At 48.6% G+C, this 27,121-nt stretch overlaps 1 protein-coding gene across 1 annotated transcript; it reads right to left on the bottom strand.

The window, feature by feature from the left end:
• Nucleotides 1-11,522: 11,522 nt before the first annotated feature.
• Nucleotides 11,523-12,041, bottom strand: LOC137838582 (uncharacterized). The gene has a single exon (XM_068647827.1). It carries the CDS (start codon nucleotides 12,039-12,041, stop codon nucleotides 11,523-11,525), a length of 519 nt encoding a protein of 172 aa, XP_068503928.1.
• Between the last annotated feature and the right edge of the window lie 15,080 nt (nucleotides 12,042-27,121).

Here is a 27,121-nt window from a genome sequence, read left to right as displayed (position 1 = left end):
AAAGATATTTGTCACCAACATGTCACATTGTATCGAAAAAAAAAAAACTTTTCAAATATTAGGAGTCTTATGCCCATGAAATATCCTAAGTTATCAGGATAATGTTAGATATGCTATGTACAATCAAATCTTACTCGTTTACTTGGCAAGCGGACCGAGTGAACTGTTCAGTCAGGGTTGTCGTATTCACAAGGAATTAATGATACCACAATATGATTATCTGTTACTGATCCTGCCGGCAACTCGAACGTGGAGGAATCGCTTCGTAGCACTCTCTGCCCTGTCTACGCGACTGCGTCTTCTGCAGAATCACCCTCAGAACCTTCTCTTGCTTCTCCAAACGTGGCCTGCAAAACACACAGACGGCGCCTCTAGCGGCCGTTTGCACTCCGACGATCAAGTTAGTCCACAGAACCACCAAAGAATAGAAAACTAGTAGTGTGTGTGAAAAACTCTTGCTCTCTGTTTTTCCCTTTTTTCTCCACTCTTCCCCCGATTCTCTCTTTTATCTCTCTTTTTCTGCTTCTGGGCATAACAGAATTCTGTTATGCTTTTCTGGCATGTGTTAGAACCCTGTTATGCTTTTCAGAGAAAGCGTACCTTCAGAATCAGCAGTGGAAGCGTGAGAGTCTGTGCATGTCTGCGCGTCTCTGCGCTTGGCTGCGCCTGTCTGTACCTTTAGCGGTACGGAGTGCACCTTTGTCTGGACCGCACCCTTCTCAGATGGTGACACGTGAAGGCCTGCAACTCACATCTAACCACCCACGTGTCATCTAACCACCCACGTGTCATTTACTGGAAGGGCTCTAGCGCTTCTCTTTGTGTGCCTAAGTTACGCCCTTGCGGAGTAACTTAGGATGTTTCTCTTATCTGGGCAGATCGCATACTCCTGGGAGAACGTCAGGTGTGGCTGGTCTAGGCACACTCACCAAACGTTGCTCTCTGAGTAGGCGACTTACCCTTCACGATGCCACGCACGTAATGGGTTGAGGGAATTACCAATCACTGACTGGTTTACTAGTTCCCTCAGGCCACTCTCGTGCATGATTCCCTGAGGTGTGCTCATGCGAGATCCATGCGTAACGCTCTCGCTGGGAACCTCATTCCCAGTTTAACTGCGTGTAACACGAGACCCCGATGACAATACACCCGATGACTGATCAGTGTTTATTTGTTTCTCGCGTTCTGCCTTCAGGCGTTAGTCTGAGAACTGGTCTGTTGCTACTGACCACCGATCACCATTCTGGATGATCTGTCCCCCGACCTCTCTGCCGCCTGATCTGTCGGTGGTCACTTGGTTACTGACCACCGATCACCGCTCTTGGCGATCGTCCCCCTGACCTTTCTGCCACCTGGTCCACGTGTCACCCTGCGAGTGGTCCACGTGGTTCTCTGTTGCTGACGTCATCGACTACCGATGACCGATCGGATCAGTTACAATGAAGCGATTTCTATTTTAAATTTGGTTTTCATGTAAACAACGACAACAATAACAATAACAATAACAACAATAATAATAATTGATCCTGCCGGTGACCTAGCGTAAGAACGATGTCTCGTCACGATCTTTCCTCACCAGCTTTGACACCACGTGCTCTTCAAGTGCACTCCAACAGATTGTCTCTCTGAGAACCTGAAAACACAAGATGGCGCCTCTGCGGCCGGTGGTGCTCCGACGCTCAAGTCAGTAACAAGAACACCCAAACACTGAGAGAAAACTATACTCTGTAGAACCGTACTAAAGTGCACTCAACCCAAAACAATGAGCCGTAATGAACATACCTATAAATTCTGTTAAGTTTACCTTTATACCTAGGTTTTTTCTCTCTCCAGGCAGTTACGTTTTGGATGCGTGGCCCGCATCCAACCCTGCACGTGTCATCATCTGGGCTGGGGTAGCAGGTAGTACCCAACCCTACACGTGTCATTATCTGGGCGGGGGTAACTTGAGGGTCACTTCTATGTAGCATCCAACCCTACACGTGTCATCATCTGGGTTGGAGTAACAAGTAGCATCAAACCCTACACGTGTCGCCATCTGGGTTGGGGTTACTTGAGCGTCACTTCTATGTAGCATCCGACCCTACACGTGTCATCATCTGGGTTGGAGTAACAGGTAGCGTCCAACCCTACATGTGTCGTCATCTGGGTTGGGGTTACTTGAACGCCATTTCTACGTAGCATGCAGTTGTGCGACCAAGTCTCCTATTCAAGGTGTAACCTAGCACGCAACACGCTCTGGAACGCCACCTGACAAGGCGAGTATCGGATGCAACAAAATACACCATCTCTGTGATATCGCTTGTCGCAGGTGCCACCTTCCTCTTCTGATTTGTCCAGCGAAAAGACTAAGAAGTTGAATTTTCGGCGACCTACGTGGCTTTGCGCGCTAACGCCCACACTATTTACTGATTTGACATTTCACCAACCCCCTCCTATCAACTGACACGTGGACTTATCAACGAATATTATTTACTATCGTTTGCGCTTCTCGCAACGTTCTACACTCTTAAAAACTTCGCGCCACTTCACTGTTTCATTATCTTCTTCCTCACTCCAAACTCCCGAAACGCTTCAGCGAACGCTTCGTCTCCTTCGATCACCATTTTACTGAACGCTCTTCTGATCATCAAAAGGTAACCTTTTTATCACTCCCACTGATATTTGCTGCATTTTAATCGGTTTGCATCATCCATTAACTATTTGGAGCATACGTTGTGGGTTATTTTCGTTCTTTGCTTCGTTTTTTTCCTGCATTTAGGTTTTCTAGCCTTTTCTCTGCGAGCCCCCCCTTGTCCTCTTTGTCTTCTCCTTTCTTGTTGGGTCCCTCTGTTTTCAAACTCTCATCTCTTCCCTTTTCATTTTCTTTGCAGCTCTTCTGATGGCTCGCTCCAAAGTCACTCCAAACCCTCCTCTATCTCCTCAAAACCCTCCGAGGAAAACTCGTAGGGCCAACCCTTCTTCCTCTCGCAATCCACCAAGGGATCCTAATGTCCCTTCGAGCCAGGCCGTGAGACCTGCGTCTTCTCGACCTAACCAACCACAACCAAACCCACCCCAAACCAGCGCAGCTCTGAGACCCCTCCCTGACTACAAACGGCTGTACCTGTGGGCCACTTCGGCCTTGTTGGGTGAGACCTCCTCCATTAACATCGACGTCGACATCCTCCGCCTCAAGAAAGGTGATAAAGTTCACCTTTCTTTCAGCAAGGAACGCGATGACAAGGTGTCTGTCCATCCTTGTCCTCCCTGAGAACCCATCTGCACTGAAGACCAGGGAAGCAATGGCAAGCCCTTCTGCTTCGTCTATGCCACGATAGTCAAGAAGGTCAAGCTCCGCTTCCCCTTCACTCGTTTCGAAAGGGAGCTCTTGACTGAGCTTGACATAGCCCTCGCCCAGCTTCATCCCAACAGTTGGGCGTTCGTTAGGGCATATCAAATCATCTCTGCGGACTTGGGACACCCAGCTTCGGTGGATGTGTTCGAGGCCAAAAACCCAGGCGATCATCTATGGGTCAGCCTTAATGGGGTTGCTAGGAAGTCCATCCTCTCCATCTTCCAGCAATCCTACAAAGACTGGAAAGGGAAGTTTGTGCGCGTCTGCTGCAATGACCAAGACCCCACTCTCATCGACGGATTTCCCTTGTATTGGGTGAACAAGGGAAAGAAAGAGACTAGCTTCAGGAGGGCTATAGGACCGGAAAAGATGGGGGAGCTCGACAAAGACCTATGCAACTTCTGGAAAGGAGTTGCCTCTTCCAACATAACTTTGGCCACCTCCTCCATCATCACCTATGAATTCCATGAAGGTCAACTGGACGTTCATATAGGTTTGTCTTTCCCTCATCTCCGAGTTTCCTTTCCTTGAATTCGCATCACCCTGTCTTAACTAGCTAATCCATGCATTGACTTTCACTGCTTATTTTCTTGTGCATCATCAACTACTTGAATTGGACTGGTTTGTGATTGTTGGCTTCTCTGTGCAGATATGATGTTGGGGAAAGAAAGGATGGCCGAGCTGCGCTCCATAGCCAAACTTCACAATCTGGCGGCGGGCTCCCAAACCATTTCAAACTCCGTTGCAGAAGCCGTCGCCGCCCAAGGCAAATCTCCGTCGGTTGGCCCATCTACCACTGCTACTCTTCCTGGCCCTGAGCGGAAGAAGCTACCACTCAAAAAGGGTAAGAGGAAAGCCCCCAGGGTGGTGTCAGACGAAGAGGCGGACGAAAGCACCGAGGATGGGCTAGTCTACAAGAGGAAAAGGAGAGCTGTAATCAAACCACCACCAGCTGAAGGCGCCACCCCAAATTACGTCGAGAACCCCCCCAGCGCCTCCACGCCATTCGAGTCTGCTGGGGATGTTCTTGCTTCAAATGCCTCGGTTGCTGAAGCTGTACCTGAACAGCTTGCTGATACGCAAGCTTCCTCCCAAGTTGCAGCGGAACTCCCCGCCATCCAACCTTGCGAGGGTGGTCGTGAGCATCAACCTTCACCTCCTCCCTGAACTCCATCCCTTCCAGCTCCTCTCCAGGAAGCCTTGAAGTCTTTCACCGCGCGCCTAAACGCCATGGTTGACGAGAGTCTTCCTCAAATTGTCAGTGAAGGTCTGAAAGACTCCTTGGACAAGTTTGAACTTGATAACCGCATCCATCAGGAGGTGGCGAGCACCGCGAGAGCCGAAGCTGAGAAGGTTAAATGCGACATGATGATGCAAGGGCTAGAGTTCTCGCGGGTAGAAAACGCTCTCAATGACGAGCTCCGAAGTTTGTGCAAAGACAAAACTGAACTGCGTCGGAAACTGCACGACAAACTTCAGGACGCCGTCGAGTTAGAGAACAAGCTCGTTCCTATGAGGGAGAGAATCGCAGAGCTGGAGGAGGCCCGAAAAACCGCCAAGGACAAGATGGCGAGACTGGAGAAAAGGTCAATTGAGAGAGAAACCTTTCTGGGGAAAGTTGAGGCAGATCGGGACAAGGCATCCAAAAAACTGAGCGAAACTACCGTCGAGCTTGCCCAAGTGCGCGAGGAGAACAACGGGTTCAAGAAGAAGGTCGACGAGCTTGAACTTGAAATTGCCCAGGTTCGTGAAGAGAACAGTGGGTTCAAGACAAAGATCGACGAGCTTGAGCTTGAAGCTGCTCAGGTTCTTACCTCCGGCTTTGGGGGTGCTTTGGAGCAGTTCGCTTGCAAATTTCCCGATCTCGAACTCTCCGAGTTTTCGGTTTACAACGAAGTGGTGGATGGCAAGATCATGCCTCCCACTTAACTGCTGCTCCCATCCGCCACTTCAATTTTACCACCTTGAAACTGTTGTATTTAACTCTGATTGATATGTAATAATTTTCATTCTGTTCCAACTGTTTTGATATACATGAGTATGCTTAGCTCTAACTTTATCTGTTGTGCGATCATCTGATTTACTGGCTGGATTTTACGCAACCCAATTAACTTAGCACAAACTAATGCTTAATTCTCTGGAAATCACCTTAACTTAAACAAACCGTTAGTTTATAGCAATAACGTTTAACAAGAAATCTCTTACTGGGCAGTAGGGGCGTAGGTCGATCTTAGTATCTGAAATCTCGTTCGCCTGATCTGCCAAGGGACAAGCATATTTCTACGTTATCGCCCAAAACTTTCCTGACCTGGTTCTCGTCGTGTAATCCTCTTTCTATTTCGATCTCAAAGCCATAGGCTTTCGGCGACGCCATTTTCCTTTTAACTAAAAACGTCCCCTGCGGTGCCACCTCATGACTTCATCTTTGCTCGTCTAGAAGGAGAGTGTCCTTTCGGATCTCCCTCTACCTTCCCCGAGTTTTTAACCTGAGATAGCTTAAATCATTGTTCTCTCATCTGGGGGTAGAGCCGCCTTTCGGATCCTTCTCTACCTCCCTGAGTTTTAGAACAATGATTTAGGTGGTGAGGTGTCCTCTGCGAACCTTCCCCAGCCATCCTTTAACTTCTTCTTTTTTAACTGGTCTTACTAGGTCAATATTGATGTTTCACTCAAGGGAAAAGGCGTTTTCATTAACCTTCCTTTCCCATACTTAAGATCATTAACAACCCTGACTTTTCAGCTTTATCTTGCCTGAACTCACTTGAGGGTGAGAAGGGCTTTTCCTGATGCCTCAACTTGCCCAGGGGTTACATCTCCTCCTCCCCTGGATGCACTGAGGACTTTCAAACTTGCCTCAATTTGCTTACGCAAAGAGGTCTTGTGATCTGCTCTTGCCTGTACTCGCTCAGGGCGAGGAGGACTTGAATCTTTTCTCGCCTACACTCGCTCGAGGCGAGGAGGTCTTTTTAATCTCTTCTCGCCTACACTCGCTCGAGGCGAGGAAGGTCTTTTTTAATCTCTTCTCGCCTACACTCGCTCACGGCGAGGAGGACTTTTTGATATCTTCTCGCCTGCGCTCGCTCAAGGCGAGGAGGTCTTTTTAATCTCTTCTCGCCTACACTCGCTCACGGCGAGGAGGACTTTTGGCCTTTTCTCGCCAGGTGGCGATGATAACTTAAAAAGCTTTATACTTGTGCCTCCGATCGCCGAGTGGCGGTGAGGACTTAAAAAACTTTATTCCTATGCCTCCGATCGCCAGGTGGCGATGAGGACTTAAAGCTTCATACTTTAAAACTTTGTACTGCATGCATGCGATCTGAATTCACCATTGCTTTAAATTACACAAAGGCGATAAAGTCTCTTTCCGAAAACTTAAAAAACGATTAGCATGCAAACTTAATAACTGGGAAACTTTGATAAGCTTCGAAACCTTCTTTATTGGGTGGCCTCGTTAAAAACCCTCCTTAGGGAAAAAAGAGTGCCCCCTTGAAAAACTGTTTTAACTGAAACATCTTAAACTGTTCGAGTTAATTACTACTTACAATGCTTTAACTGTAATAAAACTTGAGATGGGTGGCGTTCCAGGTGCGAGGAATCGCCCCTCCTTCCAGCGTCTCCAAGCGGTAGGCGCCGTTCCCGAGTGCTTCGATTATTCTAAACGGTCCTGTCCACTTGGGTGACAATTTGTTCTCCATCTCATACTGGTGGGCCTTCCTCATCACCAGGTCGCCATCTCTGAATTGCCTTGGCCTTATTCTAGAGTTGTACTTGCGTTCAACTCTTCTCTTCACTGCTTCGGCCTTCACCCGTGCTTCCTCCCTGACCTCATTCAGCAAATCCAAGTTCATCCTCCTTTTTTCGTTCGAGTCTTCCGCCACGAAGTTTTGGAATCTCGGCGAGCACTCTTGGGTTTCAACTGGAATCATCGCATCACACCCATACACCAAACTAAACGGGGTTTCGTGGGTTCTCGATTGCTCAGTGGTGTGATATGCCCACACTATACGGGGAACTTCCTCAGCCCAAGACCCCTTGGCCTTCTCCAACCTCTTCTTCAAGCCTCTCAACAAAACCCGATTGGCTGACTCCACTTGCCCATTCGTTTGTGGGTGCTCCACAGAAGCAAACACCTGTTGTATTCCAACATCCCCACACAGCTTCTTCAACAGGTGACTCGCAAATTGAGTCCCATTATCCGATACCAAACGCTTGGGCACACCAAATCGACACACAATATTCTTCCACACGAAACTCTGAATCTTGTGCGTGGTGATCTGGGCTACTAGTTCTGCTTCAATCCACTTTGTGAAGTACTCAATCGCCAGAACCAAATACTTCATTTGCCTGATCGCCAACGGAAAGGGTCCCAGAATATCGATTCCCCACGTATGGAACGGCCAGGGGTTGTAAATCGATTTTAGCTCCTCTGGAGGCACCTTGTGCCAATCGGCGTGTTGCTGGCATTGCTTGCAACACTGGGCATATTTCTTGCAATCTTCCCTCATTGTGGGCCAGTAATAACCCGCACGGAGAGTTCTTGTTGCCAAAGCTCGACCCCCGATGTGACTCCCACAAATCCCCTCATGGAGCTCAGCCATAATTCTCATGCACTTCTCTCCGTGTACACATACCAGAAGAGGGTGCGTAAACCCAAACCTGTACAACTCGCCATCGATGAGGGTGAACCTGCTGGAGTTCTTCTTTATCTTTCTGGCCTCTGTCGAGTCCATTGGGAGCACGCCATCCGCCATGTAGCGCTGGTAGGGCATTATCCATGTATCTGGCTCATGGATAGCGCAAACTTGCGTCATCTTTGTCACTTCCGCTGGATGTGCCCTAACTCTCGGCATCCTCAAAGTCTCCTGAGTCAAGGACATAAGACTCCTCGCCGTCCTTTCCATTGACTTGCACACTTGAAGAACCTGGTGATCTGCCACAAACGCTCGAGGTGTCTTCAAACTTTCTTGTAGAACGGTCCTCTGCCTGCCCCCCTTGCCCGAACTGGCGAGCTTGGCTACCAAGTCGGCTCGGGCATTCTGCTCTCTTGGCACGTGCACCACTTCAAACAAAACAAAGGACCTCCTTAACTCTTGCACGTACTCCAGGTAAGCCGCCATCTGCGGGTCTTTGGCCTGAAACTCGCTGGTTACCTGCCCAGTGACCAACAACGAATCACTCTTGGCCATCAGCGCCTTTGCTCCCATCTCCTTTGCCAACAAGATACCGGCGATCAAAGCCTCATACTCCGCCTGATTGTTGCTGGATTTAAAGGCGAACCTCAGAGATTGCTCTATCAACACACCGTTGGGTCCTTCCAAAATAACTCCCGCCCCGCTACCCAGCTGGTTAGACGACCCATCCATCGAGAGCACCCAACGAAAATCATCCCCGACACTCTGCACTGTTTCAGAAGATAGCTCGACCACAAAGTCAGCGAAGATTTGCCCCTTGATCGGTCCCCGGAGCTCATACTTGATGTCGAATTCCGACAACTCCACCGCCCATTTTACCATCCTCCCAGCTACATCCGGTTTCTTCAAAACCTTCTGGATGGGTAAGTCAGTCATTACCAACACTGTCAAGCTCTGGAAGTAATGACGCAGCCTCCTCGCCGAAAACACAACCGCCAGCGCCGCTTTCTCTAAGGCCTGATATCTCACTTCTGGGCCCTGCAACACCTTGCTAACAAAATAGATGGGCTTCTAAACTTGATCTTGATCCTGGACGAGCACTGCACTTATCGCCCTCTCAGTTATGGCAAAATACAACCTAAGGGGCGTTGCCACTTGAGGTTTGCACAGAACCGGCAGGCTCGCCAAGTACTCTTTGAGCTTCAAAAAAGCTTCTTCACACTCCTTCGTCCAGACAAACCTGTTATTCCTCTTCAAGCATTGGAAGTACGGGTGGCCCTTCTCTCCACTGGCGAATATGAATCGAGACAGGGCGACCATCCGGCCCGTGAGCTGTTGCACCTCCTTTACAGTGGCAAGGCTCCTCATCGCCAGAATGGCGGCACATTTGTCGGGATTTGCCTCGATTCCCCTCTCCAACAAGAGAAATCCCAGAGATTTTCCTGCCTCCACGCGGAAAATACACTTCTCAAGATTCAGTTTCAGCTTGTACCTGGCTATTGTAACGAACAACTCTTCCAGATCAGTGACGTGCCTGCTCTTTTCCAGAGATGTTACGACCATGTCGTCAACACATGCTTGCACATTCCTCCCGAGCATAGGGGCGAGCACCTTGTCCATTAGCCTCTGGTACGTTGCCCCCGCATTCTTCAGCCCGAAGGGCATCACCTTGTAGCAATAGCACGACCTTTCCGTCATGGAAGCAGTCTTTTCCTCATCCACGGGATGCATTTTAATCTGGTTGTATCCTGAGAAGGCATCCAAGAAACTGAGCAACTTACACCCTAACACACTGTCTACCAGGGCATCTATACTTGGCAAAGGACAAGAATCCTTTGGAAAGGCTTTATTCAGATCCGTGAAGTTAACACACATCCGCCATTTCCCACTGCTCTTCCTGACCAAAACGACGTTGGCGAGCCATTCTGGATATTGGATTTCCCTGATATGGCCTGCTGCGAGGAGTTTATGCGTCTCGTCCTTGATCGCCTGTCTCTTTTCCTCGTTGAACTTTCTCCTTCTCTGGCAGATTGGCCTGACTTGGGGATCCATTGCTAATCGGTGACACAAAAAATCGGGGTCAATCCCCGGCATGTCTGAAGCAAACCATGCAAACGCGTCCAGGTGTCTACTTATTACCTTGGCGATCTGGTCTTGTGTCTCGCCATCTAAGGTTTTCCCCAACTTAAACGTCTTGCCGTTGATCTTCTTCTCGAGCCACTCCTCGACCGGCTGAGGCTTCTTCTCACTGGCGATCAACGCTCTCGCAATTCCTGACTCCCTAGCAGTCTCCAGGCAGTTTTTCTCTTCCTCCACCCGAGCGGCGCTCTCGGACCTCGCCTCGACATCCTCCATTGCCACATCGCCCTCGGCGACCACCTCCAATGCTGTATCCACAACTCGCCAGTTTTCCTGCTCAGGCCTCACACCAGGGGGCGGCGTTGTGGTTACATGGCATACCGATCTCTTGTTCTTGAGGCTGTTTTCATAGCACTTCTTTGCCTCCTTTTGGTCGGATCGGATGGTGATGACCACCCCTTCCATTGATGGTAACTTGAACTTCATGTGCCTTGTCGAAGGCACAACTCCTGTCCTGTTGAGTGTTGGCCTTCCCAATAGGATGTTGTATGCCGATGGAGCGTTCACAACAAGATACCTGATCTTCTCTGTGCGCGAGGACAACCCATCTGTGAACGTCGTCCTTAACTCAATGTACCCCCGACCTCCACTTGATCGTCGGCAAAACCGTACAAGTAGCCCCCGTATGGCCTCAACTGGTCAGGGGATAATTGTAACTTTTCGAAAGTCGGCCAAAACATCACATCTGCCGAGCTTCCTTGATCGACCAGCACCCGATGGACCGTCCTTCCCGCCGTAACAAGCGAGATTACAATAGGGTCATTGTCATGAGGTACGACATCCCTAAGATCCTCTTTGGTGAACGTGATGTCCACGTCGGGTGAGTGATCCTCAAAAACCTCCACAGACATCACAGACCTTGCGTACTTCTTTCGCTGCGATGCGGTACACCCACCACCCGAGAATCCACCAGCTATGGTGTGGATCTCGCCGTGAATGGGTACCTCGTGCTGCTGTCCCTCACTGCCCAACGGTTGTGAACCTGATGATTGCCCCACTTGCTTCTCTAGCAAGTAATCCTTCAAGAACTCACACTTGACCAACTCGGCGAGTTGGTATCCCAAAGCCAAACACGAATTGATGGAGTGGCCAAAGCTCTTGTGGAACTCACACCACGCGTCTGATTTTGGTCCCAACACCTTATCCGTCGTCTTCTCATGCACTTTGAGCCTGGAAGCAATGTTCGGAATGGCGATCAGGTCAGCCAATCCCATCACAAACTCGTACCTCGGCGGGCGATTAGACTCCCTAGGCCGCCCTGGCTCCTTCCCCTTACTTTTCTTTGGGTCATAAGAATGATGCATCCTTTGACCCTTCTTCCCTGCCGCAGCCTCCATCACCCTCTGCGGTTGAATCCTCGTCTGAGCGCGTGGCTTGGCTGGGGCCACGTTTCCCCTTTTCTCGGAGACCTCGCACTAAGCGGCGATGTGAGCCACGGCACGTCGCCGGATTTCTGCGAACGTGGCGGGGTGGCTCCTGATCAGCGATTCACTGAAAGGCCCAGACAATACGCCCTTTTTGAAGGCATGCACAAACATTTCTTCATCCTTACCTGGCAAGCGGACGATCTGAGCTCCGAATCTATTAAGAAAATCCTTCTGAGACTCCCTTTGACACTGCCTCACGTCGAACAGATCGTAAGACACCAACGGCGGTGCCTTGTTCACTATGTACTGCTCAACGAACATCTTGTAAAACTGCTGGAACGTGGTAATGTGGCCAGTAGGTAAACTGACGAACCAGTCCAGCGCTGTTCCACTGAGAGTGCTCATGAACACCTTGCAGTAGACCGCATCTGACCCTTCTGAGACCATCATCTGAGTGTGAAACGCCGTGAGATGAGCCTCAGGATCTTCCACCCCGGTGAAAGATGCTTTCACCGCTACCGTATTTGCAGGGACCACCGTGTCCATGATCTCATGAGAAAACGGCATGGGAAAGCTACGCGGTGGGGACGGGGGTGCAGATCTGTCCCCAATCGCGTGCTCCTCCCGTCTCTGAAGGGCTTCACGTAGCTCCTCGTTGACTCTGTTGAGCTCTTCATTCCTATCCTATGAGGCCACTAGTGCCTCGTGCATTCTTTCTTGCTCAGAACGCGATGCGGCTACGTTCTCCTGCAACGTCCTCATCATCTCCATCACCTGCGTCATATACACAGTGTCCTCTTCAGTTGACGGCGCGACTGAACTGGACCGCGTTGTCCTCATCCTTTCTCAGCAAACTCAGCAACTCAAAGAAACTCCAAACGAACGGTGAAAACTCCGAAAACCGACTCCGACAGCAAGCATTCGAACAGAAAACACCAAAACTCCAACAAACTCGAACTGTGGTTGGGAATCACCTTTTATACGTCCCCACGGTGGGCGCCAGATGATCCTGCCGGTTGACCTAGCGTAAGAACAATGCCCCGTCACGATCTTTCCTCACCAGGTTTGACACCACGTGCTCTTCAAGTCCACTCCAACAAATTGTCTCTCTGAGAACCTGAAAACACAAGATGGCGCCTCTGCGGCCGGTGGCGCTCCGACGCTCAAGTTAGTAACAAGAACACCCAAAAACTGAGAGAAAACTATAGTCTGTAGAACCGTACTAAAGTGCACTCAACCCAAAACAATGAGCCGTAATGAACGTACCTCTGCAAATTCTGTTAAGTTTACCTTTATACCTAGGTTTTTTCTCTCTTGATCCTTTGGTGCCTTTTATTTTAGTTTTGAGTACATGCTTATGTGTTAGATCCATACAAGTTCTTAAACATCAATTCTATTGTGTCTTTTGAAGTTCTCAATTCTGTTTTTTCATTCCAAATTAGGTTTCCTCTGTTTTTCTTGAATACGTGCTGACTGTTTGGTTTATGAAAATTTTTGTGGTTACTGAAAAATTCTGAAACTATGGATTTACGTAGTTTAAAGTGTTACAAAAGAGTGAAAAAAATAAGTATAGCAAAAATAAAAATACAAAAAAATGATAAATCAAATACAATCAGTGTGCAATACTGGCACGGGAAATACGGTAAAGTGGCAGTGATTTTGCAAAATTTATCACAATTAATTGGCGCACTGTTTTTGTGTGATACCAGTGCCTATGATGAGATAAGATCTTCAAGTTTCAGTGGTTTAAATTTAAACTTCCATTTTGCATTATCCAGTTTACCATAAATTTGTAAAGTCATGCACATGTTTTTTTACACAATTCCAGTAGTGTTGTTTTTTGGTTTTCTTCATCCTATTCTAGTGTTTTTCTCTAGGTTCCTTTTGTGTGCTATCTTTTAATTGAGTGCCTTATTTTCTTGATTGTCTTTTCATTCAATATTCTTTGAGTTTTTCATATATATTGTATTCCTTTTGCTATAGCCTTTTCTTGTTTACACCTTTTCTTGATTGTCTTTTATTGTTCCTTAAAGGTTTGTGGTGTTTTGGCTTTGAGAAAGAGTGGGTTGCTTTGACATTTTTCATTTGAGAATTACCCAAACCCCAAGAGAAGCTTGGTTGAGGAAATAATTATTTCTTGGAGTGCTTTGAGTGCCTTTTACTTTCCATTACCGCAACATCATTGTTCAGTTTTCTAACCTTGTTTTCTTGAAATTGTTTGTTCATTGTGTTTGCTGTTTTCATTTTGGGAATGACTACCTATTCAAGTGGTGAATCTTCGAAACCACACTCTCCACAAAGAGAATTTATTCTTGGTGAATTGAAGGAGGCAAAACGCTCCCTTGGACAAAAAGATTAAGCCATAAGACAATTGGAGGAAAGATTACAAAGACTTGAAGTGCATCATGATAGGTCCAACCATTCCAACCATGGAAGTCGCCATTCTCATAGACATTCTTCAAGAAGTTCTTCCAATTCTCACGGCGATGAAGAAGAAAGTGGATGGAGGAGGCATCATCATCATGAAGATAGGCACCAAAATGTAGCAAAGCCTTATTTTCCATTTGTAAAATTACCTAGTTTTAGTGGAGATGGTGATCCTAATGTATATTTTGGTTGGGAGGCAAAGGTTGAGCAATTTTTTCATGTACATGAGGTCCTAGAAGCCCAAAGGGTTAGACTAGCTTCTTTAGAATTTTTAGACTATGCCATGCAATGGTGGCATAAGACTCTTATGGACATTGGACTAAACAAGAGACCTCCCGTGGTTTCTTGGAACGATTTAAAAGAGTGTATGTGCGCGAGGTTTGTTCCTCCTCCTTCTAGGAAGGAACACTTGCTGAAGTTCCAAAGGCTTCCTCAAGGACATAGGACGGTAGATGAATACTTTAAAGATTTTGAAACAACTTTTATTAAAATGAATATGCATGCTAATGAAGAGTCAAAGATAAAATGGTTTGTTAGTGGTTTAAGAAGAGAAATTGAAGATTTTGTAAAATTACATGAGTACTCTTCTTTAAAGAAAGTGGTTCACCTAGCCATCAAGGTGGAATCACACCTTTTGAAAACAACTTTCAAAAATACTCATGATGATGGTTTCTACAAATCTTCTAGGAAGGATGCAAACAACATTTCTACAAAAACTTCTCCTTCAAATTTTTCAAACCAACCCACTTCTAAACCAAAAGTTTCTACCCAAAATCCTTCTACCCCTAAGTCACCCACCAAAACTTCAAAAACAAAATGTTTTAAATGTTTATGTTTTGGGCACATCGCTGCCAATTGTCCACTTAAAGGAACCACATCGTTAAATGAGGTAAAACAAGACCACCATAAAACAAAATCCAAAACAGAACATGAAAGAGAAAAAGAAGGCCAAGATACAATGGGACTGATTCCTTCACCTCCAAGGTGTTTTCCTTCCTTATCTTTTTCATTTCCCCATAATTCTAAATACTTGACATTTTTGTTAAGAAAGTTTAGGGATGTTATTGACATACCTCCTAAAAGTTTCCCACTTTTAAGAGGATTTTCACAAAAAAACCATCTCTTCCCAAAACATCCTTTACAATCATGGCATGTATCTAGAATTCTCCCATATGAAATCCCCAAGCTTCATGCACATAAGTTTGTTGCACATCCTAATCTTAGAAATATCTTCTCTGTATACAAACTCACTATGTTATTTGCAAGGGTTCTAAATTTGAGGTCGAATTCTCTCCAACTTGGGGAGCATGATGTGACCCAAAATACATGAAGATGACCAAGGATGCTAAACTTGAAGTGTCATCTCAACAAGAAAATAAAGACTTTATCAATAGAAGAAATGGAGAAGGCCCAAAGCATTTAAAGTTCTTCTTATTAGTCTTCTCAAAGGATGAGGCCCAAGCTCAATTAATATCTTTTTGTAATATTTTTAGAATAGTTTTAAAATAGAAAATAAAGGAAAGGAGCATAGGACTTAGGAAGAGTAGTTCCAAAAGTCACTTTTGGAAGCTTGAGAGTTGTTGGGCGGCATTTGCATGTGCCTTTGCCTTCCCATCCCTTTTCATTTTCCTTTTTGCCTTTTGAATGACCGACCCTCTATTACTATATAAGGAGGAGCTTGGCTTTTGTAAAGAAAAGTTGAATATTGAAATTGAAATTAAGGTTACTCTCTAGAATTTGAGTGGTTTCTTTGTGAAACTTGCTCTCCTACTCTTTGTCTCATCTTGTGGGTCTTGGGAATCCTCAAGTGGCGGAACTCTCACTCATCTTAGAGCCTTCCACCATCCAAGTGGCGTGATCACTCCCATTGTCTTCAACCATATAAGTTTCTTCAACTCTTCATCTTCTTCTTCCATACCCATTCTATATCAAAAACTCTAAAACATGTTTTGTTTCTTGTTCTTGATTTTCAATCGGTCAAATGTTGCTATTGAATGTTTTTAATCAATAGTTTGTCATTGGTTCTTGTTTTAATCGGTTGGAATTACTTGTTGATGTTCTATTCGGTTCATGTTATTGAAATGGGTTTCCCATGGGTTTCTTGATTTGTGTTCTTGAATTGCTTGTAGAATCTTGATCTAATTCTTGAAAGTGTCATATAATGGGTAATCCCTTAATTAACTCACATCACTGACCTAATTGGATTCTGAAGTTTAGACTCTTTGAGCCTGAATCATCATAACCTCGCTATCTAAGCCTCTCTAAGGATCTCATTTGATCCTTCTACTTAAACCTATGAGTACCTATTATTATTTGAGGACTCTTCCTATCTTGAACCTATTCTTACTTCCTTTCAATGCCTCTTTATGCTTTGGATGTTACCCTAAGGTACCTATTTATAGTTTTTAGAATTGGGATTCTAATGAGTCCAAGAAGATTAGTGATTTTCTCGGCATAGGCCAGTCCGCTTGGCAGATTGGTTTTCTTCATTCTTAAGCATTATTTATGGGCTTCAATCTTAATTTCTTGGGCTTCTTCAAATTTCAAAGTTAGGAATTTATCACGGATTGGCTCCAGATCCTATTAATTCCTTCCAAATCCTTAATCATGAGGTAGGCTTGGCTTAGTTTTGGCTCCAACTGAAATACTTTTGATCCTAACTTGATTAAATTTGGCTTGAGCCCTTTCCAAGCAAATTTCGACTTTCTTCGTGATGTAGTATTTTATTTCACTTAACCCTTTACCATTCACTTAATGCTTTTTCCTCTGTGATCCTGCCTGTTGACCGGAACGCTGGAAACTGCCTCGTCAAAGGATCGACGTGCGCACCGCTTCTCACCTCCGTTCCTCTTCGAGATCCACCTCAAGAACCTGCAAAGAAACAGAGCGGCGCCGCTGCGGCCGATCGCACTCCAACGCTCAAGTCAGTGACGGTATCACCAAAAACTAAGAGAACAAGAACCGTGCAAATCCTCTCTCACAGTCAGCTCTATCACTCGCAAGCGTAAAGTGTATGAACTGAACGTGCGTACCTCAGAAAGTTTGTTAAGAACTCTTATATACCTGGTAGCTTTCTCTCTCCTGGCAGTTACAGACTTGGACACGTGGCTCGCATCCAACTGTACACGTGCCATCATCTGGAGGCTCCCTGACTTGGCGCTGCTTCTACTCTCATTTTGGCTAAGTTACTTATGCATGGTACTGCCCAGCGCATAGCTAACTTGGGAGTGCGATCTCTACTGGAACTGGTGAGTTGGGGGCCTTCATACACCTTCCCTGTGGTCTCGCCGGCCGCCTTCATAACCTGCTTCTCTTTCATCTTCGGCGATGTGCTTGCTCTGGCGATCTCCAACGATCAGGTCGCCTGAATCTATATCTGGCGAGTTCATCTTTACCCTGGTGATCGCCGATTCTGGTAAGCTGGAAATCGGAACACGCCAATATAACAACTGGCGACTACACGAACCCCCCGACTTCCTTTCCCTTTGCCAACCTGGCGCCTTGTCAACACGCCTATACTGTAGCAGGATGCCACATCATCACACCCGACCACCAGGGCGGTACACAAGCCCCCCAGTCTTAAGCGAAGACTTGTCTAGCGAAAAGACTGAAAGAGCCTACGTTAACACCGATCTACGTGGCACTGACGCGGAATTCCAAGCGGTCGTACCTTCTGCTGCTCTGACGCTCCACCAAACCCCTCACTCATCGCTCGACACGTGGCTTCATCAACGGCTCTCTTCAGTTGCCGTTTGCGCTTACTAAAACCATTTCGAAAAACCCTTAAACCCATTTCGCTCCACTGTTCCATCACTTTCTTCGTTCTTGCAACGCTCTAACCTCCTTCTGCGAAAACTCTCAACGCTCTCCAACACTCTAGATCACCATCTTCCTCCTTCGTCTTCCTGATCATCGAAAGGTAACTACTTTCCTTCATCTGCTGGTTTTCCTTGCATTTTCACCGATTTGCATCATCCTGTAACTGCTTGGTGCATACGCTGTGGGTTGTTTTTCCATTTCTCCTTCTGCGTGACTTAGGGCTTTGTCAATCGTCGCAACGAACTTACAGTCGTTCGTTTTTCACCTTCCTTCTATGATCGAGTCAGCCTCTGTAACCCCCCTGATCATTTTTCCTTTCTTCTTCCTTTGCAGCTGCTATCATGACTCACACAAAGATTACCCCGAACCCTCCTCCTTCAGCACGAAACCTTCCTTCACAAGCACACGACCCAACACAAGTTCGTGGCGCTTCATCTTCGCAGGCTGAGAGGCCTGCGTCTTCCCAAACTGTCCTGGCCCAGGCGACTCCACCTAACGCTGGAGGAGCCCCCGTTCCCCCGCCCGACTTCAAAACTTTGTATCCCTGGGCCAACTCGACCCTTCTGAGGGAGACATCCTCCGTGAATACTGCGGGAGCAGTTTTGCGGCTAACCAAGGGGGACGAGATCTATCAATCGTTTCACAAGGAGCACGACGAGAAGATGATGGTGCTGCCTTGCCCCACCGATCTGCCCGTGTGTGCTGATGACAAAGTAAGCGCCGACGGGCCCTTCTGCTTTGTCTATACGACTCTATTCAAGAAGGTCAAGCTCAGGTTCCCTTTCACCCGATTCGAGAGGGAACTTCTGACCGAGCTCAACATTGCTGCCGCCCAGCTTCACCCCAACAGCTGGGCGTTTGTTCGAGCCTTTCAAGTAATGTGCGCCCACCTGGGGTTGCCCGCGTCGGTGGACGTGTTTTTATTCCTCTTCGAAGCCAAGCACCCAGGAGAGCGCCTGTGGGTCAGCTTGAACGCGATTGCTGGGAGGTCCATCTTTACCATCTTCCAGCAATCGTACAAAGACTGGAAGGGAAAGTTCGTCCAAATACGTGCGAACGACAAGGACGCCTCCCTCCTCGATGGCTTCCCCTTGTACTGCGTGGACAAGGGGAAGAAGGAGTCCAAGAGCTGCTTCAGGAGGCCCAGAAGTCCTGACAGCATGGGAGCATTGGACAGAGACCTCTGTCTCTTCTGGAAGAAGGTGGCGGACGCCAATATAACATTCCTTACCACCACCTTCATACGCTTTGAATTCTACGAAGATCAGCTAGAAATTCGAATAGGTCAGGACATTAAACTCTTGTTTTGATGCCGCTTCTTGTTTAGCTGTTTCTGGGCGTCTTGTGCGTTATGCACAAGACTTTGGTTTTACCTTTCCTGCACATACCGCCTGCTTTGCTGTTTGTTACCTTATGCACTTATTTGATTTCCTTGAGTTAACCCATGCATTTTCGCCCCATGCAGACAACATGTTGCCCAGGAATATGCTCGCCGAACTAAAGGCGCTCGCCCGAAACCACGGGTTGGCGACCGGTTCCCAAATGGTGCCCAACTCGGTGGTGGAGGCCGCCATTGTCCAAGGGCGATCACCACCCAAGGAACCCGCCCAACGCAAGAAATTGGTCCTTAAGAGACCTAAAAGGAAAGCCCCTCAAGTGATCCATGAGGAGGAAGAAGAGGATGACGAGGTCACCGAGGATGGCCTCGTTGCGAAGAGGAAGAGGGTGGCACCTTCTTCACCACCTGCTCCACCCCCTCTTCCATCCTCAACACCACCATCGACGCCTGCTCCTCCCCCATCATCGCCAACACCACAGGCTCCTTCCTCACCAGTCCAAGCGGTTCCACTGGCCACTGCGCCACCTGCAGCTGAGGCCCAAGAGCCAAATTTCCTGGAGGACCCCCCAAGCGCCTCTACGCCATATGTGTCAGCTGGAGGGGGCCCCCCTTCAAACGCTTCTGCTGCAGAAAATGCTCCAATCGGGGATGAGGTTGCTCATACCTCTCCGATTCTGATTACCGAATCCCCGATTGCGTCGCCACGCCAGGAAGCAACTACCGAAGAACCTGCTAAGGAAGGTGGCGACGAGAACCCACAACAAGCCCCCACAGCGCCTCTGGTGCCTCTGCAAGCCGCAAACCTCCCCCTTGAGGTCACAAGGATGTGGGAGCCTCTAACCGCCAAGCTGAAGACCATAGCAGAGGACATCCCTGCGATCATAACCAGGGTTGTGGAGGGTTCAACCAGGAGGCTCCAGGATGACCTCTTCAACCTCAAAACCGAAAACAGCACCATGAGGATCGAGGTGCAGAAGTTGTCCTTCAGCCTGACGCTCGCAGAAATCGAACACTCCCGAGTGGAGGATGCAATGAATACCGAGCTCAGGCTGGCGCGCAAGGAGGCTACTGACCTTCGCCGCAAAGTTCACCAACTTGCCCAAGAGAAGGTCGAGCTGGAAAGCAAAATTGTGCCTCTTCGTGCCAAGGCGGTCGACCTGGAGGCTCTCATGAAAGCTGACGCCGCTAAGGTGCAAAAACTGGAGCAGAGGTCGATCGACCGAGAGAAACTACTTGGGCAAGTAGAAAAGGCGAGAGACGACGCCATGGCTGATCTCGTCGAGGCCAACAAAGAGAAGGGAAAGGTGGCTGCTGAGTTGGCCCAAGCACAATCGGAATCCAAGAAGGTTACTGAAGACCTTCTCCAGGCTCAAGAGACCAACGAACAACTCAAAAAACAGGTTGAAGAGCTGGAGCAGCAGAATAAAGAGCTGAAAGAGCAAACTGAAGACCTCAAGAAGCGGATTGAGGAACTTCAGGGGCAAATCGAAGAACTTAAGCTAAACTCTGCTCAGATTCTGGCTGCTGGATTCGAAGCTGCTCGGGAACAATTCGCTTGCCTATTCCCCGATCTGGATCTCAGCCTGGTGTCACTGAACAATGAAGTAGTAGATGGAAAAGTCGTTCCTGCTGAAGACTAATCAACTCTTCTTCATCTGCTACTTTATTGATTTCCCCTGTATTATTCTGTAAAAACTCGTGTATGTGTGCCTTTAACAAATACTTATCTCAATGACAAAGTTTGGGTATTCACTCTCCTGACTTCTTTAAGCGCTTTAACCTTCTTTGCATGTTTAACTTTATCGGATTTGACTTAATGATTTTGCAAACACGACTTTTGACTTACCTGCTTCGAACCACCTCAAACTTAAGCAATAAGCGCCTTAACCAACTTGTACTCTTAAGGCAACTAACCTTATCGTAAGAATACCCTTCAAGCAACGAACTGTAATTCAGTTATTGGCTCAAAACACCGTCCCACTCGACCTGCTTCATCAAACAGGTCTTTCAACCTTCTCGCCGCTGTTTGAACTCTTCCCGATCGCCAAGAACTCTTGGTGATATCAGCTTCTTTCCAGCCTCATGCTTTGGCAATTGTTTCTTGATCTAGGGGTAGAGGCGCCTTTTGGGATCCTTCTTTACCTCCCTGAACTTCAGAACAAAGACCGGCTAACTAGGCGTTCTCTTCGAACCTACCTTAGCTACCTTCCAAACTTCTTCCACCCTCTACACCATACCTGAACTCGTTCGAGACGAGAAGGATTTTATCTTGCCTAAGCTCGTATGTAAGCGAGAAGGTCTTTAACTCGCCTGAACTCGCTCATCGGCGAGAAGGTCTTTAACTCGCCTGAACTCCCTCATCGGCGAGAAGGTCTTTAACTCGCCTGAACTCGCTCAACGGCGAGAAGGACTTTAACTTGCCTGAACTCGCTCGACGACAAGAAGGACTTTAACTTGCCTGAACTCGCTCAACGGCGAGAAGGACTTTATCTTGCCTGAACTCGCTCAACGGCGAGAAGGACTTTATCTGGTGCCTCAACTTGCCCAGGGTGTACATCTCCTCCCCCCTGGATGCACTGAGGACCTTTCTCTTTCTCGCCTGCACTCGCTCGACGGTGAGGAGGTCTTTAACCTGCCTCTACATTGCCCCAGGGGTTACATCTTCTCGCCCCCAGAAACACGGAGGACTTTTTCTCTTTCTCGCCTGCACTCGCTCGACGGCGAGGAGGTCTTTAACTTGCCTCTACATTGCCCCAGGGGTTACATCTTCTCGCCCCCAGAAACACGGAGGACTTTTTCTCTTTCTCGCCTGCACTCGCTCGACGGCGAGGAGGTCTTTAACTTGCCTCGAAACGCGCGAGGGCGTTGAGGTCTTTCACTTGGTGCCTCAGATCGCCGAAAGACGATGAGGACTTTAAATCTTTAACTGATGCCTCCAATCGCCGAAAAACGATGAGGACTTAAAAACTTTAACTGAAAGCATGCGATATATCTTTTCTTGCCTTAAATCACTTACAAGTGACAAGGTCTTTCTTCAAAACTTTTGGAAAACAGCAAACATGCAATCTGAAAACGCCTTATACTTCGAAAACTCTTCTTTTATTGGGTGGCCTCATTAAAAACCCTCCTTAGGGAAAAAAGAGTGCCCCCGTGAAACTGTTTCATCAGAGACATTGTAATATGACATTTGTGTTTGTCTTTACTTACAAAGCTCTTAACTATAGTACAACTTCAGGTGTGTGGCGTTCCAGGTGCGAGGAATCGCCCCTCCTTCCAGCGTCTCTAAGCGGTAGGCGCCGTTCCCGAGCGCCTCGGTTATTCTGAACGGTCCAGTCCACTTGGGTGACAGTTTATTCTCCATCTCGTACTGGTGGGCTTTCCTCATCACCAAGTCGCCTTCTCTAAACTGCCTTGGCATCACCTTTGAGTTGTATCTTCGTTTGATCCTCCTCTTCACCGCCTCAGCCTTCAGTCTCGCCTCTTCCCTGACCTCATCCAGTAGATCCAGGTTCAGCCTTCTCTCTTCATTCGAGTCTTCCTCTACGAAGTTCTGGAATCTCGGCGAGCTCTCCTGGATCTCCACCGGAATCATGGCATCACACCCATAGACCAAGCTGAACGGGGTCTCATGGGTTCCTGACTGCTCAGTGGTGTGGTACGCCCAGACTATACGGGGCACCTCCTCAGCCCAACTTCCCTTGGCTTTCTCAAGCCTTCTCTTCAAACCTCTCAACAACACCCGATTAGCTGACTCCACCTGGCCATTTGTCTGAGGGTGCTCGACGGATGTAAACACTTGTTGAATTCCCACCCCTTCACAAAGCTTCTTCAACAGGTGGCTTGCAAACTGCGTCCCATTATCCGACACCAGGCGTTTAGGCACTCCAAACCGGCACACGATGTTTTTCCACACGAAACCTTCGATTTTTTGTGCGGTGATCTGGGCCACTGGTTCTGCTTCAATCCACTTGGTGAAATACTCAATCGCCACCACCAAGTACTTCATCTGCCTGATCGCCAGCGGGAAAGGTCCCAGGATGTCGATTCCCCAAGTATGAAACGGCCAAGGGCTATAGATCGACTTCAGCTCCTCGGGAGGTGCCTTGTGCCAATCGGCGTGCTGTTGGCATTGTTTGCAACACTGGGCATACTTCTTGCAATCCTCTCTCATAGATGGCCAGTAGTAGCCTGCACGGAGAGTCCTCGCGGCCAGCGCTCGACCCCCGACGTGGCTTCCGCATATACCTTCGTGGAGCTCCGCCATGATTCTCGTGCACTTCTCGCCGTGTATACATTCCAGGAGCGGGTGAGTGAACCCAAACCTGTACAGATCGCCATCAATCAACGTGTACTTGCTGGAATTTTTCTTTACCTTCCTAGCTTCCGCCGGATCCAGCGGGAGGAGGCCATCTGCCAGGCACCGCTTGTACTGTGTTATCCAAGTGTCTGGCTCATGGGTGGCGCAGACCTGCATCACATTCACCTTCTCTCCTCGACATGCTCTAACTCTCGGCGATCTCAGAGTTTCTTGCGTCAAGGACTTATGGCTTCTCGCTGCTCTCTCCGTCGACTTGCTTATTTGAAGGACCAGGTGATCTGCTACAAATGCCCTTGGCGTCTTCAGAGTTTCTTGAATCACCGTCCTCTGCCTACCCCCCTTGCCTGTGCTGGCGAGCTTAGCAAGCAAGTCAGCTCGGGCATTCTGCTCTCTGGGCACATGTACTACTTCAAAAGAGGCAAAGGAACTCTTCAATTCCTGCACATACACCAAGTAAGCCGCCATTTGTGGATCTTTAGCCTGGAACTCGCCCGTTACTTGCCCCGTGACTAGCAGCGAGTCACTCTTAGCCATCAGCACCCTAGCTCCCATCTCCTTGGCCAACAAAATTTCGGCGATCAGCGCCTCATACTCTGCTTGATTGTTACTGGCCTTGAAGGCGAATCTCAACGATTGTTCGATCAGCACGCCGTTGGGTCCCTCCAATATGACTCCAGCACCGCTGCCCTGCTGGTTCGACGATCCATCCACTGAAAGTACCCACCGGAAATCGTCCCCTTCAACCCGCGTCGCCTCTGATGAGAGTTCAACCACGAAATCTGCAAAGATTTGCCCCTTGATCGGGCCTCGGGGCTCATATTTAATATCAAACTCTGACAACTCCACTGCCCACTTCACCATTCTTCCCGCAACGTCAGGTTTCTTCAAGACCTTCTGGATGGGCAGGTCAGTCATCACCAGTATTGTGAAGCTATGGAAGTAGTGGCGCAACCTCCTCGCCGAAAACACCACAGCCAGCGCAGCCTTCTCCAGGGCCTGATACCTCGTTTCTGGGCCCTGCAACACCTTGCTCACAAAATAAATAGGCTTCTGAGCCTGGTCCTGATCCTGGGCGAGCACCGCACTCACCGCCCTCTCAGTTACAGCAAAATACAACCTGAGAGGGATCCCCACCATCGGTTTGCACAGAACCGGCGGGCTCGCCAGATACTCCTTCAGTTTGACGAAAGCTTCCTCGCACTCTTTCGTCCAAACAAACTTATTATTGCGCCGCAGACATTGAAAATAGGGATGCCCCTTTTCTCCGCTAGCTGACACGAAGCGAGATAGGGCTGCCATCCGACCTGTTAGCTGCTGGAATTCTTTCATCGTAGCTGGGCTCCTCATCGCCAAGATGGCGGCACACTTGTCTAGATTGGCTTCTATTCCTCTTTCAGTCAAGAGGAAACCCAAAAACTTTCCAGCCTCCACGCCGAAAATGCATTTCTCCGGATTGAGCTTTAACTTGAACTTGGCGATTGTCATGAATAATTCTTCCAATTCTGCAACGTGCTTGCTTTTTTCTGCGAGGTCACGACCATGTCATCGACGTAGGCTTGCACGTTCCTTCCCAGCATTGGTGCAAGTACTCGATCCATCAGCCTCTGGTACGTGGCCCCCGCGTTCTTCAGCCCAAACGGCATCACCTTATAGCAATAGCACGATCTCTCCGTCATGAAGGTTGTCTTCTCTTCATCCATGGGATGCATCTTGATCTGATTATAGCCTGAGAAGGCATCCAGGAAACTCAGCAACTTGCACCCTGCAGCACTATCAACCAGGGCATCAATGCTTGGTAAAGGATACGAATCCTTTGGGCAAGCTTTGTTTAGGTCGGTGAAATCGACGCACATGCGCCATTTCCCGTTACTCTTCTTCACCAGCACGACATTTGCCAACCATTCAGGGTACTGGACTTCCCTGATGTGGCCTGCAGCGAGGAGTTTATGTGTTTCGTCCCTGATCGCCTACCTCCTCTCCTCGTTGAACTTTCTTCTCCTTTGTCGCACCGGTCTCACCAAATTGTCCATCGCTAGATGATGGCACAAGAAATCGGGATCAATCCCGGGCATGTCCGAAGCGGACCATGCAAACGCGTCCAGATGTCGCTCAATCACCTTGACGATCTGGTCCTGGAGCTCGACCTCCAGAGATCTTCCCAGCTTGAAGATTTTTCCTCCGATCTCCTTTTCGAGCCACTGCTCGACAGGTTTAGGCCTGGATTCTCTGGCGATCACCGCCCTAGCGATTCCCTGCTCCCTTGCTTCCTCAGGGCGATTCCGCGCCTCTTCCTCCTTCAGGTCAGCATTCCTCTCCCCTAGCCCAGCGTCCACCATCTCTACATCTCTTCCGGCGGCCTCCTCTGTTACCGTCGATCTGGGCTTCACACCGGGAGGTGGGGTGGTTGTTACATAACTCACTGATCTTTTGTTTTTCAGGCTATTCTAATAGCACCTTTTCGCTTCTTTCTGATCAGACTTGATCGTGATCACCACCCCTTCCATGGACGGAATGGCGCCTATCCTGTTAAGCGTGGGCCTTCCCAACAAGATGTTATACGCTGAAGGGGCGTTTACGATGAGGTACTTGATTTTCTCCGTCCTCGACCCAGCCTCATCTGTAAACGTGGTTCTCAGCTTAATGTACCCCTTGACCTCCACCTGGTCGCCAGCGAACCCATATAGACACCCTCCATAGGGCCTTAGCTGGTCAAGGGGCAACTCCAGCTGCGTGAAAGTCGGCCAGAACATCACGTCTGCCGAACTCCCTTGGTCCACCAGAACTCTGTGGACCTTCCTTCCCGCCGTAACCAACAAAATGACTATGGGATCGTTGTCATGAGGCACAACGTCCCGAAGATCCTGCTTGGTGAACGTAATGTCCACTTCCGGCGAGTGATCTTCAAACATATCCACTGTCATCACCGATCGCGCGTACTTCTTCCTCTGCGATGCGGTGCATCCACCACCTGAGAAGCCCCCTGCTATGGTGTGGATCTCCCCGTGGATAGGCATCTCGTGTTGCTGGGCTTCTCCACCTGCTGGCTGGGAACTCGACGCTCCCCCCGTCCTCCTGTCCAGCAGATAGTCATTTAGGAACCCGCTCTTAACCAGATCGTCGAGCTGGTATCCTAAAGACAAACACGAGTCCAAAGTGTGGCCAAAACATTGGTGGAACTCGCACCAGGCGTCCGGCTTTGACCCCAGCACCTTGTCGCCCACCTTCTCAGGCGCTTTCAACCTAGCAGATATGTTAGGAATGGCGATCAGGTCCGCTAGTCCCATGACAAATTTGTGCTTAGGCGGGCGATTGTATTCCCGGCGTGCTGGTTGCTGGCGTGCTTGGCTTCTTCCCTTGTTTCTCCTATCGTAAGGATGGCGAGTCCTTTGGTCTTTCCTGGCCGCCGCCGCCGTTTCCAGCACCCTCTGCGGCTGGATCCTGGTCTGGGCGCGTGGCCTGGCGGGAGCCACGCTGCCTCTTTTCTCGGCGACTTCACTCTCGTCGGCGATGTGAGCCACCGCAAGTCGCCTGACTTCAGCAAATGTCGCGGGGTGAGCCCTGATCAAGGCCTCGCAGAATGGTCCTGGCTGCACGCCCTTCTTGAATGCATAGACCAGCATTTCTTCATCCTTGGCCGGCGATCACACCATCTGCGCCCCAAAGCGATTCAGGTAGTCTCTGAGGGACTCTCCCTGGTACTGCCTTATATCAAACAGATCATAAGACACCCTGGGCGGTGCCTTA

The sequence above is a fragment of the Phaseolus vulgaris genome, chromosome 4, assembly GCF_000499845.2.
Source record: "Phaseolus vulgaris cultivar G19833 chromosome 4, P. vulgaris v2.0, whole genome shotgun sequence".
Taxonomy (NCBI): domain Eukaryota; kingdom Viridiplantae; phylum Streptophyta; class Magnoliopsida; order Fabales; family Fabaceae; genus Phaseolus; species Phaseolus vulgaris.
This window is presented reverse-complemented; position numbering and strand designations above follow the sequence as displayed.

Bases quoted from the DNA above. Each gene is read 5' to 3' on its own strand.
- LOC137838582 (XM_068647827.1), bottom strand. From the start codon at position 12,041: ATGCCGTTTTCTCATGAGATCATGGACACGGTGGTCCCTGCAAATACG.